The sequence below is a fragment of the Rhagoletis zephyria genome, unplaced genomic scaffold (genome assembly GCF_001687245.7).
Source record: "Rhagoletis zephyria isolate East Lansing unplaced genomic scaffold, Rhagoletis_zephyria_1.1 Rzeph_scaffold_08660, whole genome shotgun sequence".
NCBI lineage: Eukaryota > Metazoa > Arthropoda > Insecta > Diptera > Tephritidae > Rhagoletis > Rhagoletis zephyria.
The window spans coordinates 1-17,943 of record NW_016165740.1 but is presented as its reverse complement, the minus strand read 5'-3'; the positions used below and the strand labels follow the sequence as shown (position 1 = coordinate 17,943).

At 36.1% G+C, this 17,943-nt stretch overlaps 1 protein-coding gene across 1 annotated transcript; it reads right to left on the bottom strand.

Moving 5' to 3' along the window:
* Positions 1-2,431: 2,431 nt before the first annotated feature.
* LOC108375233 (probable serine/threonine-protein kinase MARK-A) lies at positions 2,432-14,461 on the bottom strand. Its single transcript, XM_017631338.1, has 2 exons — positions 13,373-14,461; positions 2,432-2,454 (listed from the first exon to the last, which is right to left on the bottom strand). Exons 1-2 carry the CDS (start codon positions 13,983-13,985, stop codon positions 2,432-2,434), a joined length of 636 nt encoding a protein of 211 aa, XP_017486827.1. The 5' UTR covers positions 13,986-14,461.
* Positions 14,462-17,943: the final 3,482 nt, after the last annotated feature.

The following is a 17,943-nucleotide window of genomic DNA, read 5'->3' as shown; positions in this document are numbered from 1 at the left end:
CAATCTACTCTACCGGAACAAAGTATTGACACAACAAATTTTTCGCAATATATACAACAATTTTTATTCTAATATTTTTCCGCTAATTTTGTATAAAAATATGGTTCTTTCAACAACAAAAAACATAAAAATTTAATTCTAAAGCTTTGTGCAAAACTCGCGAAAATTCAGCAAATTTTCATCAAAATTTTCCACAATTTAATAAATTTTCTAGAATTTTTTTGAGTACGCAGTTTTGCAGCCCATTAAATTCTAGTAAAAAAAATGCAAGTTCGGAGTTAGTTAAAAATCGCATTGATTTTGAGATTTTTTTTTTGTTGAAGGTGTTTTGCATTTTTTCTGTACTCAAAAAAAAATCTAAAAAATCTGGAAATTTGTATGAAAATTTGCTGAATTTTCGCAAGTTTTCCACAAAGTTTGGAAATATATATTTATGTTTTTTTTGTTGTAGAATGAACCATATTTTTATACAAAATTGGCGGAAAAATGTTAGAATAAAAATTGTTGCGTATATTGTAAAAACTTCTGTGCCAATATTTTTTTTCAGGCAGTGTATGTAAACCAGAAAACACATGCTTAAAACTTTCAAAGCATGCACAAATTTTACAAAAATTAATTAAACTTCAAATGTTAATCAGAATCTTTAGAAAATTTCGGTATGCAGTTTCGTAACCCGTTCAATTTTAGCCTAAAAGTGAAGGTTTCAAGTTGCTAAAAAGTACTGTAGATTTTTTATAATTTTTTTTTCAAGATCTATTTTTATATGGAAGAAAACACGGAAAAAATTTTTGGGTTGTTCACCTGTTACCTGGTTATGGTGTTATCTGGTTATGTGGTTATATTTTTTATTCATTTTGTAACAATGTGTGAACAAGCCACTTATAAAAAATTAACGGAAATTTTTAGCGACTTGAACTTGCACTGAATGGCTACAAAACTGCATTCCCGAAAATTTTCTAAAGATTCTGATTAAAAAATTTTTGATTTTGACAGGACCCGACTAGGATTGGTTGTTGTAAAGACAGAATTTTATTCTCTACGCGTAAGTGTAAAAAATTCCAAATTTTCAGTACAAAAATCTGTAGCTACCAGCCGATTCTAAGTTAACTAAATAGCACTGTGAATTTGACCCTCAGTACGATTCTTTTATCTGTGAAAGCATCGACGTACACGAGCAAAGTATTGTGTTGTTGTTGTATAAGCAACACCGGCTAACGCGTCGCTCGGCTATAACAAACGTCTACGAGGAAGATTTCTCGTTTAGTTGATCTCTGAATGATCTACATTGGAATGTTGGACAGTTGAAGCCTTTATTCGGAGATTCGGAGCGGGAACTAGTGTTGGGGAAAAAGGAACCTACCTTGAACTATTTTTGGACTAAATAATTTCCTGCAGGGTAGTTGCTTATGTATCTGCGCGGAGTGTTGTCAGTCAGTTATTCAGCCAGTTTGTTGGCTGTCTGTCTGCGCGCGCTGACACGAAATTTGCGCCAGTTTCCAATAAAACAAGTGGGTGCTAAATTTGATTTATTGATTTTTTTTTTCGAGATTATGTCTGTTTTACTAACATTTTTTTTAATCTACTAGTATATTTGCCATTTTCAGTTTATCATTGACATTTCGGAAATGACAAAATGATGTGGGGTCTTTAGTTGATGGCGTTGTAAATAAAATTTTTAGCACTTAGCACTTGTATTGTCAATTTTTGTCTCAAAGGCATTTGGTGAAATATGTACAATAGCATAAATAACTGTATCTATCAGTTTTGGTTAAGCAAATGTCATACCATTTTTTGTTAGCAATTTTTTTTACCAATGGAGTTGATTTAAAAAAATGATAAAGCATAGAATGTCGCAAAAAGCAACTCAAAGAGATAACCATTTGACCATCGCACACTTCCATAAGTAACGTAACTCTTCTTCTTACCGTTTTTTCTGGCATGCTGTAGATGTGTGTTTGGCAGGTTGTAGGTGTGTTTTTGGTTAGTGTGTTAGGGTATTTTGAATAAATTGTAAAAGAAATGAAAGAAATTGTAAAAGATAAGAGCAAATATCAAAACACGGGTGATCTCAGCTGTAGGCATTTTTTGGCAATGAGCTGACAGTGTTTTTACTTATGAAACTATACGATGTGTTGCTAATCAGTGCCAGACTATATACCTACCCGTAAATATTTGCTGTCGAGCCGCTCCAAAAAAAAAAATATCTATCTGGATCTCTATCTTCTGCGATCGGGGTCATTATTCCGGTAGCAACTAAATTCTGCAGTCTCTTGGCTACAACTGAATATAAAATTTAAAACGCACAACATATTCCCCACAATTTCACTAACAAATGCAATAAACTTTGTGGCTGCAAATAATTTAAGGCAACTAATTATATTAAAATAAATGCTCAAACCGCATAAAAAACCCCTCTAAACAGCAAATTAAATCAAAACATTTGCTGTACGATGACTCCACAGCCATACACATATTTCTGGGCATGTTTTTGCGCATCTGTTTGGGCGATTTCGCACTCTTTTTTTCGAACATATGTAATGCAAAACTTGAAATGAAAGCGACGTCGCGGCCAGCAATTAATGAACTACAATGCAATATGAATATGCGATGCACACAATTTAATTAAAAAGTCATTGCATTGTAAGAAGCAGCAGNAAATGGACACAAACAAATAACAACAGCCACGAACAATTGCCACCACCGCCACTAGCAGCAGCAGCAACAAAAGCAAACAAAAACACAATCACAGCTGTTGCAGCAATTCATTAAAACATTGCCCATCGCTTGATCAGGCGGTGAATTGTTTTTTTTTTTTTTATTTATTTTTTTGCCTTTTCGATTTTTCAATTTTAATAGCTGCTGCCTCACATGCCTCAGATGCCACAGGCCACACGCCACACGCCACACGCTATACCAGCACGAGGAGCTCGAGTATGGAATGTTGAACCAGCAGCGGCCCGCTTCGCCGTCACTTGTCACCTCAGCTGTGCTGTGCTGTGCTGTGCAGCAGCAGCAACATGCGTCGTCGCGTGTTTTTGTCTTTTCGTTGTTGTTGTCGCTGCGTGCACAAATTTGAACTCTGCGCTCTGAGGTTAACTCATTCAACAGCCAGCAAGCAGCAATTTCCATCAACCATCGAGGTAGCGAAAGTCAAAGGGGGTGGATGATGCGCGCACCCACATTGTTAATTAAGAAACTCAGCCACACGCACACATAAAAGGCTAACATAGTGTGAAAAAAAGAGGAAGTAAACATCTATGGCAGGCAGTCAGGGTGGACGCATAGCAGCGGCAAAAATTCCATTGACCTCTCTTCTTAATTGCTCTAAAAGTGAATGTCACTGCGCGCTGCTGCTTTGTTGGTGGTTTCGAAGAACCTCGGCACAAAAGCGAACTTGTGTTTACGCAACATACATATTTTTGGAATCACAAATATTTAATTTTCAATTACATATTTCACTTAAGTCGCTTCTTTGTCAGCAGCAACTGACTCAGCAGTTGTTATGAATTTTGTTGTGCATGTGGCTGTGTGTGTGTTACCCCAATAATCACCTGAACGTTACACTTGATTGGCAATAAATTATGCACAAAAAAAACCAAGCTCGTTTTATTTGAGTTATTATTTCTTTATGATTGTATTATTTTTAGTTTTGATTTGGCATTTCTCGTGCGCTGCTGCTCTGTTTGATTGTTAACTGTCAGCGAATTTTGTGGCCGAGTGAAAGAAGAGAATGTGAGAAGCTAACGAAAAATGTGAAAATAACCGCACGTTCGCATTATTACGGGGATAACTGCACTTGCTTGTTATATGTACATTTTTTGTCTCAATGTACAATATGTATGTATGTATTGAGCTTCGTGTCTGCCATTGTTGCCTTAAGCCATCTTATCACGAATGACGACGGTTCGCTGCACCAACAACAGTTACAGTTTTAATAGTTTACAATTTGCTTCGCTCAATTCTCAAACGAATGACAAATTATAGAAACAATTTCGCAGCACCGCAAAGCATTCCATTATGTCCGAGATCGTTCGGTGTTTGGCAGCGATCGCCAATTGAATGCAAATATTTGGATTAACTTTGTTGTTTTTTTTTTTTTGTTTGTTTGAGCAGTATGAAATACGCAATTAAGAAATAATAACAATGCATTTTATTTTAGATGCAAGAAACTTGGCATTCACGTATAGCCGGAGTTATAGACATGGAAGTGAATGGTAAACTGAGAACTCATCGTGAACAACCTTCTAGAAACCTAAAAATCGCTCTGAAAAAATGGTGTAACTCAGCGAAGCGAGTAAACAGAATTTATGACTAAAGTAATACTAACAAATATAAAATAAAAACAATAACACAATATTATTAAAACTTATTAATCTTCCCACACTTTCCAGCCGCAGGCAAATGCTTGGTACAATATTTATAGTGAAATTACTGACAGACTCAATTTCAAGTCCGCTTCTTCTGGGCGAAGTTAGCCTTAATGTTCCCTCCCGGGTATCAAGACACTTTTGCCCCCTATTTCTGAAAGCTTGTAAAACCAATTTTGAATTGCACGACCCACTCCGTTGCTTATGCTAGGATTTTAACTCTCATTCCAGCACGTTTGATATATCAGATCCGCTTTTCAGCATTAAGAAATCGATACTGTCCTCTCTCAATAAATGAATCACTAGTTAGTTCTGCAGATGAACGGTTTTAGATCTCGACACTTAACAAACTCCTGCCTGACTCGGCGCAAAAATTGAAAATACTGGTTTCCGTACGTCATGCGGACTGCGCCCCTCGTGCGGATGGGCGAGAATGGAGGGTAAAAACCGTTGGGATTATTATTAATATCGATAAGGAAAGTTATATTGATAACGAAAACAATATCGGTAATTATGTACTACAATAGAAATATCGAAAACCAAAAAAAAATCGATAAAAAAACAATGTCGATAACGAAAACGATATCTAACGATATCAATAGCAAAAATATCAATACCGGAAGCAATATCGATAACTAAGCAATATCGGTAACGAAAACAATATCGATACCTAAAAAATATCGATAACAAAAATATGGAAAACAAACAATACCAATAACGAAAATAATTTCGATTACAAAAATAAGATCGATCACGAAAATAGTTTCAACGAAAATAATATCAATTAAGAAAATTATTCGATTTATGAAAAGTCGATTAAGAAAATAATATCGATTACGAAAATAATATCGGTAACGAAAATATCTCCGAAAATAATATCATCGAAAATTATATCAACTAAAATAACATCAACGAAAATAATATCAATAACAAAGATAATGTCGATAGAGAGAATGATATTTATAGAAAATATAACATCGACAGCAAGGGGCATATCAACTACGATGACGATATCAAAAATTAAGTTACAATTCAATTTTATCCACTAGACAAATATTAAAGAATAATATCATCATCATCATAGTGTCATCAGGTTCTGAGCTAAGTTTAAAGTTCCAAGTCTCTAGCCATCGGGGAAGTTGGTTAAAAATTGGTTCCAGGATTTGATTTTACACAGGTGAGATATACTTAATAACAGCTTGTGAAAAGGAAGGATTTTATGGCGGGTCTTTTCAATGAATTACAGCAACATATTTCTACGAACCGCCGATCATTCATCCTCAATGGCTACGACAGCATTCAAAGAATTTTTATGAGTGACAGAAGGAATGCTACAATAAATGAGCCGATTAAAACGACTGCTACAAAATCAACTTTGTAAAACAGGGAATAAATCAACAACCAACTGAGAATTAAAGTATAATACATATGTATAAGTATTTGTAGTATGTAAGTATGCACACAAAAACGTTTCACTAAACAAAAAAAAAACATGTTTCCCACCATTTTTTGACTTAAAAAAATATTAATTTTAAATGCAGTAAAGTGTGTGTGTTGTAAAGATCGTGGTGAAAGGACATACTGTATCTTTAGAAATCTTTAAAAACAACTTCTAGTTTTTGCTTATTTTTTTATCATTGACAAAACGAGGAAATGAAATGTGACTCCCAGGAGATTTTCCGAGATTTTTCTAAATTTTAAAAACAATTTCTTCCTAGTCGTGCTTTTCCGGTTTTTTCTTCTCGTGAGCATAAGCGACCTGCTCTAAAGTAGAAGCTCACTATGTACAAACACAGGACTAATCTACCCACACGGGTTCCATTTTTTTTTTATTTTTTTATATGTGTGTACATATAACTGCGTGTGGCACATTGAACTGCACAAACACCAACAACAATAAGAATTTACTGCAAATGCAAGTGCAGAAAAAGGGCTACACAATAGGAAAACAAAGAAAAATACACTACAACACAAATAAAAATAAACAACAACAAAATGCATGCAGAGCTGCAAGCAGAGCGCAAGGGCGTGAATTCACGACTCGTCAACATGTTTATATGCAAACAACATAACTTAGCAGTACGTGTCGTATGTATCGGTATATCGTATACATATATGTATGTATACATGTGCACAAAGAGACCAACAGCAGCAGCAGAAACACCACAAAAACAAATGTGGCAACAAAGCGTTGCAATGTGATGGTGTTGCTGATTGCTGTATGCACTGGTGGCGGTATTGTATTGCGCCAATGGCGGTGCTAATGTTTTGACGTTGATGGGGCTGATAATGTTGGCGATGCCAGTGAATAGATTGCTTTATTGTTTTTACATTTACCAACACTGTGTAAGGTAGGCATATTGGTGGCCACAGAGCCACATACACTGCCGGCAAAAAGTACTGGCACAGATGCTTTTTTACAATATATGCAACAATTTTTATTGTACGACGACAAAAACCATAAAAATATAATTTCTAAACTTTGTGCAAAACTCGTGAAAATTCAGCAAATTTTCCACTTTTTAATCAGATGTTTTCGAATTTTCGTGAGTACGCAGTTTGTAGCCCATAAAATTCTAGTATAAAAAATGTAAGTTCGGAGTTAGTCAAAAATCGCACTGATTTTTGAGAATTTTTTTTGTTCAAGGTGTTTTGCATTTTTTCCATATATTGTATTTTCAAAAATTTTCTTTTGATAGAAATTATATTTTTATGTTTTTTTTTTGTTGTGAAATGAACCATATTTTTATAAAAAATATCGGAAAACTGTTACAATAAAAATTGTTGCATATATTGTAAAAAAAAGCAGCTGTGCCAATACTTTTTGCCGGCAGTGTACATATCTTCAAAGATTTGTGTTCAAAAAAGGGTAAGATACAGACTTCAAAGAAATATGAAAATTTAATAAAGCAAAAAAAAAATAAATTAAAAGGATTACATACAAGCATACAGTAGAACTGCAAAACAAATGCAATCAATTACAATCAGCCAGCAGTTCAGGGCAACCATTACCTACAGAGTATGAAATTGCTAATGAATTTAACGTTTGTTCTCAATTCAATATGAAATGCTGCTTGTTCATTCTCCATTAGTGGCAAATAAACTCTATTATTTAAGCATCAATTTAGTGGCAAAAAGTTATGGAGAAGATTATCAAATGTTAGCGGCATTGCATTTAAATATCGCTAAAATGTTTACTACATTGTATATATTCTATTACCTGTGTCTGAGTTTAAGCGCTGCAGTTTCACAACTAACTGCATAGTACTAATCAAGTCATCAGCCATGTTAAGCTATCAAATAATGTTGTTAGTTTGTGATGACAACTAGCTACATATTTGAATATCACCGGTCTACCTTGGCTCGGCGAATGGAAATGAAGATTTTGTTATTTATTGAAATGTTATACGAATGTATTTATGTTGTGGAAGAGCACAAATTTGCAGGCCATTTTAAACTGTGTGGCAACTGATTTTAAACTAATTGTTGCAATATTCTCACGGTTTCTGTATGGTCCCATAAAGACGGATAAGTTGCCATTTTTTATAAAGAGCATCGTAGTGGGGCTTTCCTGGATTTAGATGGACCGCAAGCCAATGGAGTGGAACCTGAACTTTCAAACTGGATAAGCAGAATGCTAGGTTGCAGAAGTGCCAAGGCGCTTGGGTATGCATGAGACCAACAAATCTTTCAGTAAGGACACGCCGCAGGCGCTGCATGAGTTACAAGATAAGTACTTAGAGCCACGCGGTTGACGTCTCCGTCTTAGTAAAAGGGACGTCACACAAAGCTCAAACATCAGGAAATCCCTAAATGACATAGATCTATAACCAAGTAACACAGGGCTTAGCATCAACGCAGAAAAGACAACAGACTTATTATACTTTATTGGAAATATAAGATTCCGGATTCCGAAAAGTGAAGTGTCGCTAAGTACGGTTGCAATTACGTAATGTTTCAAACCCGTAACAACGTAATGAGAGATTGTTATAACAAGTTGTAATTTACAAATTTTACAATCAATAGGAATACTCATATGAAAATCGTTTGCATATTTAATTCCCCAAAAATATAAAGCCATTCCCCAATTCAACCGAAATATTTAAATTCCATCAAAATCGGGGAATTCTTCCCCGGTTGGCATCACTGATCATAAGAGTCGTGCAGAAGATGCGGAACGAATGAGGTAATCATCCTATGGGGTACATCCCTTATGAGTTAGTTGGTTGCGACTCTGTCTGCTGGGAGTGGGCTTTCTATGGAACTTGAAGGCATCTGCAAAAAGAAACCGGCTAAATTTCTCAGCACGGTTCATACTCCCAAGGTCTAGCTTAGTAAATTGGTCGTAGTTTATGTTAAAAAATTAAAGCCAAGATGTCGGACCAGACGTAAGCTTTGTCATTTTGTCTAAGACCGATTGGTAAAGTATGACAATGGCCGAATTTGTTACCTTTTATTTTATCAGCTTCAGCAGAGTTAAACTAAAATATGTAGTATTAAATTCTTTGCTTTTATTAGCAATAATAAATGCCATCGCATCAATCGTAAATGGCTATCAATTTTCTGAAAAGTATTTACGTATGTAAATATGTAAGCGCATTCGCGAAAAATCACAAACGCGTGACGAATGAACTATTTTTGCATGCGCACAAATATTTATGTATGTACGTATGTAAATATGGCAAACATTTAAGATAGGCATTTTTACGGTTTTTCATTTCAGTACCTAACCCAGCAGCACAAGAAGTACGAGTACCAAAAGCGGTCAAGCGAAGCCAAAACCGCAACGAGCTATTAAACGGAAATTTCCACCACCAACAATTAAGCTTAAAGCATTATTTCGCTACTTTTCAATTGATGTTGGCAACAGTTGAAAATTGAGTTCAACCCAAAAATTTAACGCTATTGAAGAAAGTCTACTAGCCAAACCAAAAACTGATGGCCTACAGAGCAATGTGGCCACCGACTTTGGATAGCATTGCGCAGACACCTACCCGCCCACAACGGGTCAACGCGATGGACGCGTGTATAATTCACAGCTTAAAAATGCCACAAAGCGAACGAAACCAATGCAGCAGCGGCAGCTCTTATTTGTTTTATCGTTCTATGCCGAATTCTACAAGCTTTTTATAGCCGTCGTGCAGACACAGCTGGCAAACACAGATGGCGGTTTAAAATTTCCATGCTATTCGGAGTAGCATTGGTGTCTTAAGCGTGTGCTGCGCGGCGCTGCATGTTGCACGTTTACGATTTATTGTTGATGTGCTGGAATGAGACGCCACAATAAAAAACTGTCCGCACGGTGAGGGTATGCGGGCGCCCATCCGCCGGAAAACAATGGCCTCCACCAGCAGCAGCACCCGGCGCGGACGCTTACCACAGCGAACGAACGCTGGACCATCGAGGTGGTCGAACGTCTCAAATTAAGTGCAAGCTGTTTGTAAACTCACAGCGCGCCATTTTATTGCCGCAAAGGCGCTTTATTGTTGTTCTCTTCGCTGCAGCAGCGACTTTCAGCCTCATTTCTGGCCGGCCGCATTTTTACGGCTGTAGCATATGAATGAAAATTGGTTTTCTACAGCTTGGCTTTGGCGTTCGAGTAGAAGCATGCTGCTTGGTTGGCGTATTGNCCATTTTATTGCCGCAAAGGCGCTTTATTGTTGTTCTCTTCGCTGCAGCAGCGACTTTCAGCCTCATTTCTGGCCGGCCGCATTTTTACGGCTGTAGCATATGAATGAAAATTGGTTTTCTACAGCTTGGCTTTGGCGTTCGAGTAGAAGCATGCTGCTTGGTTGGCGTATTGCATTGACTAAGTATTGTTTTTTATTACCAGAACTTAATACGAGTATCTACGCTATGCTTATGTGAGCTAGAAAGAGCTTCGCGCTACATGGAAGCCACTTCTAATGCATACTTCCACTCAAGAAACAAAGNTCATTGACTAAGTATTGTTTTTATTACCAGAACATAATACGAGTATCTACGCTATGCTTATGTGAGCTGGAAAGAGCTTGGCGCTACATGGAAGCCACTTCTAATGCATACTTCCACTCAAGAAACAAAGCGGCTTACAAGCCACGAGCCAGTGAACCAGCGTACAAGCAAACTATCCAATCAGCTACCCGATTTTGCTTGCCACAATAAATATTATTGTTGCACTGCATGATTTGAATGCGGTGAGAGTTTTTAACTCTCTTTCGGCTATTATTTGTGTCGCAGCACGCTACACGCCACAAGCCACTCACCACACTCAAGTCGTGATGATGCCGTGATTAAGTGGCTGCGCGCCATTTACCGTTCGGTTGACCGATTGTTTGCTATAATTTTAATTTTGTAGAGAAGCCAGTGAACGCCGCATGGAAATATTTTACTCTATGCATATTAATTGTAATAATTGCCTTTGCCGACTGTGTGGTAAGTGAATGGGAGGAGGGGGAGAATATGCACTCTAACAGGAAAAGAAGTGCGGCATTCCCTAAAAGATGAAGCGCATGTTGATACATGTATTCCAGATATACTGTGGTGTCTTTAAGACGTACGCGCCAAGTTGTTAGAACCTCCGCCTCGTGAAAAGCGGGCAGCTAAAGAAGAAAAATTCAGATGATTGCACTTCATCGTCTCGGTATCAAACTAAATTTTGATCTTCTTGAATCTTGATCGATGTCGCATTTTTCAGCAGCGAATTGGCGACTGCCTGCTTTACAACAACCACCCCAGACTCAATAAATATCGGAAGTATAAATCTGAAATATATGCATGAACCAACCCTTCCAGCTAAAATCATAGTAGATACACAAAGTTTTTTGGCGTATGGTTTTCCTTATTTAATTTTTAAGATCCTTATTGACCCACTCTCAACTAGGAGCATGCCCAAGAGAGCGGTCAATGCCGCTTAACACAAATTTTCAAATACATGAAAGTATTCTTGAAAGTTTTCTTGCTAACTTTTCATAAACAGAGTAGACCTATTTTTCGTTTGATCAACAACCCACAATTATGCTTGAAAGTAAAAACGGGAATTAAATTTTGAATTCATATTTAAAAACTAAAAAACAAGTAATTGTTAAGCAAAAAAAAACACAACCGTGCATTGAAATACACAAATTTAGGAGTAGTACCGTTAGTTTTTTCATGATCCAGTTATCGGAACTAAAACAAATTAATATAGGACCACCCTTGAGGCACGTACCACCTTTCCGATAAAAAAGACTTAACGGTTCACGTTGTCCAAAGTTACACACCTAAAAAAAAAAACATTCTGACGAATTGATAACCTCCTCCTTTTTTTTGAAGTCCGCTAAAAATAAAAATTTTGATAAAACTGATCATAAAAATATGGTTGTAAAAAGTGGGCATAATTTCTGACAACTTAAAATAAGGAAAGGTAATTCAAAATGTGGACATAACATTTGGCCCATCAAAAATTGGACAAACATTTATGGTCATATAAAAATCGGACATAAAATTTTGGAATTAAAAAACTAGATGTAATTTCTTGGTACTTTAAAAACCGAAAATATGAGTTTTTAAGGGCGGGCAAAAAAAAATGGACTACAAAAAGTTTAAATAATCGCATGCATTTTACTTTTTTACAATTCTAAAGCTGATAGTTAGATACTTTTTAGCGCCAATATTTTATGTATCCGCTTTTCAAAGACATGAAATTTTATCCTTCTTATCAGTGCAAACTTATTTGTAAAAAAATTTACAAAAATGCTTGATTTTTCTACATATGTACATACGTATGTTCAACATTTACATTTTTATGTGGTCCGAGAGCAATTTGAAACGCTTAAAGTTACGTCAAATGCATTTAAGGTTAAATATTGCTCAATGTAAGGGATTTTTTTTTAAAACCAGGTATTTTCACTTTAACAAATTTACTCCAACTATTGTAAGCAAATTTTTAAAGTTTTGCGCCCCACGGTTTCACTATTTCAATGAAGTTTCTATGAAACAAAAACTATGTGCATGTAGTATTTATTACAGTTAGGCACAGCGCATACATATGTATGCATAGTTAACTAGCTTAATGCAATTAAAATCTAGAAAAAGTGCACATACGAATATTGTTTTAATGTATCAATGTAAGCATGTACATACATACATACATATCTACAACTTAGTATAAATTGTGAAACAACTTTCTTTCTTTCTTTCTTTTTGTTTGTACAATTCATTGCTATTCGATTGGATAATTTTCACTTTTACCAGCCGACAGCGGCAAAAGTAACGGCAATTGCAACGGCATTGAGTGCGCATTGTTGTCCGATTGTTGAGTGCGGCGGTTGGGAATTAATTCAAGCGCAACATGTTGTTGTATGCGCCTAGACACATACCCGCAGACACAAATGCATACAGGCATCTAAGAAGTATGTATACAAACAATCGTGCTCGCAGCATATACATTCATACATACATGTGTATGTACCTTCATATTTAAGATGCAGGCTAGACATCCATATTTGCACGTACATACATATGTATACATATATCTATATTTGTACATACTTACAAGTTTGTGTTACATTGGGCGGCGAGCAGCAGCAGTTCAGTAATCAGTACAACAATGAAGATGGATGGATGTTGCAACACCAACGTCTTTGTGTTGCTAATTTGATGTGACGGATTTGCTGAGAAATGCATCAGCAATAAATATAACAGACAACAAGCATATTTTGCAAAGAAAAATTAATTCATTTTTATTTTACGAGCAAACGAAGCAGCCAGTGTTGCATTTTTTGCCAATACACCACATACATAGATATTTGGGTGCAGAAACGAAAGTGTTGCCGTGACGGAGGTGAAGCAGGCGGTGAGGCCATTTCTATGAATTTTCCTACACTGAAGGTCATTTGCAATTTTTCATCATTTACATTATTAATTATTATTTTTAAATAAAGTTACTTATCACCAGCGCTGGGGTGAGCTGCACTAGCCGCCATGGGCTATGTATGTATGTATAGATAAGTTTAACTCTCCATTATTTATTTTTCTTTCCACACTCACCTTAAACACTTCGGAGAAGAATCCAGAGCCAATTTTCTCCTTGACAAAGTCATCAACGGAATAAAGTGCTGACACCGCAGTTCTGAGTGCTTTGCATGAAGGCCCCGTCACCAGACGATCTGACGAGATTGTACGCGCAACGGGCGGTGGCGAAGAATGATTGTTGCCAGCATTGTTGTTACTAATGCTGCCGCTGCTCATAGTGCTATTGTTGTTGGCACACCCATTTGTCATGGCAAAGGGCGTGTCAGCGCCAACACCAACACCACCACTTATAACGCCGCTGCTGCAACTACCATTAGTTGCTGTTGCTGTTGTTGTAGTTATTGTTGTCATCGTCCCCAGATTGGGTGTTGCACTCGCGTAAGCACTTTTCATGCCGCCATATGTGGCTGTTGTTGTTGCTGTTGTTGCACACTTTGTTGCAAATGTCTTTGCCGCCATTATCGAAGCGTCAACTTGATCAACGCCAACCGCACCGTAACCAACACCACCACTCACACCAATTCCCACATACGAGTTATGCTGTCCTGTCGTTGAATTCATTGAAACTGTTGCGATTGCTTTAGGTGACGGTGGACCGGGACCACTGTGTTGATTTGGATTCATCGCTATCAGCTGTGATGACGGTTTGACGACGCGTCGGAACTAAAACGCATCACCGGCCGACACTATGCTGCCTGCTGCGTACGAGATTGATAATGAATCGAATTCGCGGGCAACAAACAAATAAAACTCTTCGAACGCGATTTGGCGTCGTTGTCGTCGTAGCCGTTTGCTCTGTTATTGTTGGTGGAGAGCGGAGCGTGTGCGTGGCGTAGTAGGTTCGTCGTTCGCTCGCACTAATCGCGTATGCACTAAACAATGCGTTTAGGCAACGGAACGCGCAAATACGTCAAATAAATGTTTAGTTACTTTTTGACACACACTAATTTATAAACAAGAAAAATTTTGACTTTTTCAACGGAAAATCCAAACAAAAATGAACGAAAATGATGTGAAGACACATATGTACATTCAAAAGGAACACCGATCTTTAACTCAACTTGATATCGATTTTCGAACAACAAAAGAGATGCGGCAGTTTTACATTATTTCGAAAAAACACCTACTTCAATTATGGATTTTGTTGTTGACTTTGGCTGCACATGTGGCGTTTGTATTTCCTTAATTAAAAAAACAAAACAAAAACACTTTCTGAATGCAAACAAATATCATCTGCACTTTTTTCTTTTTTTTTTTTTGGCGTTGTAATACAAGTTTTATTTGTTCACTAATGATTGCTTTGTAGCCATTTTTTTATTATTTTCCAACTTTCTGTTTTGTTTTATGCTCGCATACGAATCATAGAAAGCGCAAATCTGTGCATTGTTTTGGAAATGTAACTGCTGGAAGCGCACTTTTTTATAGTTTATTTGGAAGAATCTGAAATGAGAAAAAAAAACAAGGAAATTATTAACAAAATATTTTTTGGGGTTTTTCGACAAAATTAAACAAGGGCTTGTGACTTTATAATAAAAAAAAACTAGCCAAAGCACGCTTCCTACGTGGCGCCTGATAAGAAATTTTGCGTTGGCCAATGCCAACCAAAGATGAGGTCGAATATTTCCTTGCTAATTCGCCACTTTTACAATTCGTCTTAATATCCAGGCGTCCAAGGACACAGAGTGACTCAAACAAGTGAGCACGTTTAGATTTTTTTTTTTAATATTCATAATGTTTGTCGAGTTCAATTTTTTTTTTTGTTATTTTTCTATAAAAATATTCTCAATTGTATTCAAACTTTATACAAAAGTAAGTAAAATTCAGCAAATTTTCATCAAAATTTCGGCTTTTAAATATCGTTTCCTTAATAAAGAAAGGCCCTATCTCACGTCGTCGCTGAAATAAAAAAAAAAAAAAACATAACTAACTAAAAATACAAAATTTTACTTTTTGATTGAGTATGATGCATTTCATTGAATTGTAAATCTCCACATTGTTTTTTGCAATAAAAGGTTTTAGTTTGTTGCGTATTTTTTTCCATTTCAGCGACGATATGAAATTAAGTTTCAAGGGGCATAAAAATTGCATTTGATTTTTAATAAATTTTTATTGACGGATTTCCCCACTTTTTGCCATATAAGAAGCATTTTTTTTTTTGAAATAAAATGTGGACTGTTCGGAATAAAATGACAAAAAATCAACGCCAGTTTTCATTAATTGTTGCAGTTGTTATATAAAAACCTCAAAAGCAGTAAAAAAAAATAATAATAAAAATTAACGCGATTTTTTAGCCGGTTGAAACTTGCACTTCATTGGACTAAAATTGTATGGGTTATAAAACTGCATACCTAAAAAATGTGCTAAAGATTTAGATTATTTTTGAAATTTCGAAATTTGAAAATTTGTGGAATTTTGCTAAATTTTATACGAAAATAACTACAAAAAAAAAACACTCAAAACACAATATGAATATTTAAAAAAATCAACACGTGGTCACTTTTTTGTGTCACTGTATGTATGTTTATTAATTTGATTCTATAAACCTGGGCCGATATTTAATTATGGACTGTTTTGCACAATGCGGCAATATGTAAACTTTATAATGAAAACAATTTCATTTAATGCAGATGGAAAGCCCTTTCTATTTATACTTGAGAAATATGGTAACCACAGCTGAAATATAGATGTCTGGTAATTTTCATCGTAAATCTGGTTAAACAAAATTGTAAGTTTTGTTAAGATGCCACTAATCGCTAGACTTGACATTCACTAAATGTCATTGTGACATTTGCCATAATCTAAAAACGCTATATTGGTGTAATTGGAGGACACTTAAAATTTATATTATTTTAGTGTTTTATGTATTAGCAACAAATTTTTATACGCTATAAGACATCGAGTGTAGAAAAGTTTCCACAAGTTCAAATAAAAAAAAATTCACTTAACAACTACTCCAATTTCATTGCCATATACTCGATATAAACATCGATTATAACATTGCTTATCGACGCAAATATTTACACAACAATTAACAACAAAATGCGCTAATTAAATGACAATGATAGGCACTTAATGAGTACGCAAATATTTTAAGCAAACTGAAATGAAATTGAAAAATTGTAAATAGAGAGATACGACGATCAACCGGCGTATTGAGCCACGTGATCACGCAAAACAACATGATCGCATAAAAATTGTTCTATTTTTCTCGATTTGCAAATGTGTAAGTACATAGTACAAATTTAAGAATCGAAAGCATTAAGACACGCGCATCAATTTGCAAGATTTCAAAGTTTATAACAATGGCTGAAATAAGAAGGCTGAAATTTAAAAGCTGTCTATTTGTTTGCTTATGTTATTAAATGGACAGATCAACATGCATATTTACATAGATACATACATATTTATTTGTAGTGTTAGAGCTTAAAGAGCGAAATACACCACACAAGCGGTTTGACAAACCAAGCGAAATTTCCCTTTGCTTCAAGCCATTTGTGCTGTGTATGGGGGTGTTTGAAGGTTTGACAAACCGCCGTCAAAAAATGGCTTGAAGCAAAGGGAAATTTCGCTTGGTTTGTCAAACCGCTTGTGTGGTGTATTTCGCTCTTTAAGCACTTTATACAAAGCGTTAGATAAAGTGTCCATCAATAAAAAAAGTAAGCAGTAAGAGTGCTGTGAAATCAACCAGAATCTGGCTTTTGAAGTTCATAATTATCTTATCAATTAAATGTGAAAGTGTTTGCTTAGAAGCAATTACCAAATAATTTAATGCCATGCCGGTTGACGTAGAAACGATGTGATAGGTATAGATGAAATGCTCGTATGTTTTCGTTTGCTGTAAATTAGCAGGTGACTATCACGAGCTTATTGTTAAGAGCGAAATACACCACACAAGCGGTTTGACAAACCAAGCGAAATTTCCCTTTGCTTCAAGCCATTTGTGCTGTGTATGGGGGTGTTTGAAGGTTTGATCAAACCTTCAAACACCCCCATACACAGCACAAATGGCTTGAAGCAAAGGGAAATTTCGCTTGGTTTGTCAAACCGCTTGTGTGGTGTATTTCGCTCTTTAGTCTAATATAGGGGCACCGAAATTGCGCATATGGAAACTGTGCATTTAGACATTATTTCGGTTTCAACCGAAACTGTGCATGTATGCATTACTTCGGGTTTTTCATATGCATTATTTCGGTTTTCAACCGAAACTGTGCATGTATGCATACCTTCGTCTTTCACATATGCATTATTTCGGTTTTTGCCATATGCATTATTTCGGTTTTGAACTGAAATTGTGCATATGGATAATTTCGTTTTTTCTAATATGAATTATTTACTTCTACTTAGTAAGGGTTATAATCCCTAAGCGCGGCCGAAGGCCGAAAACGCAGAGAAAAGTTCTGCGCAAAAGTACTTCCGGCCCCCTTTTCCGGCAACACAGAAAGGAGAATTCTACTTAGTAAGGGATATAATCCCTAAGCGCGGCCGAAGGCCGCCTACGCAGAAAGAAGTTCTGCGCAAAAATACTTCCGGTCCCCATTTGCGGCAACACAGAAAGGAGAATTCTACTTAGTAAGGGTTATAA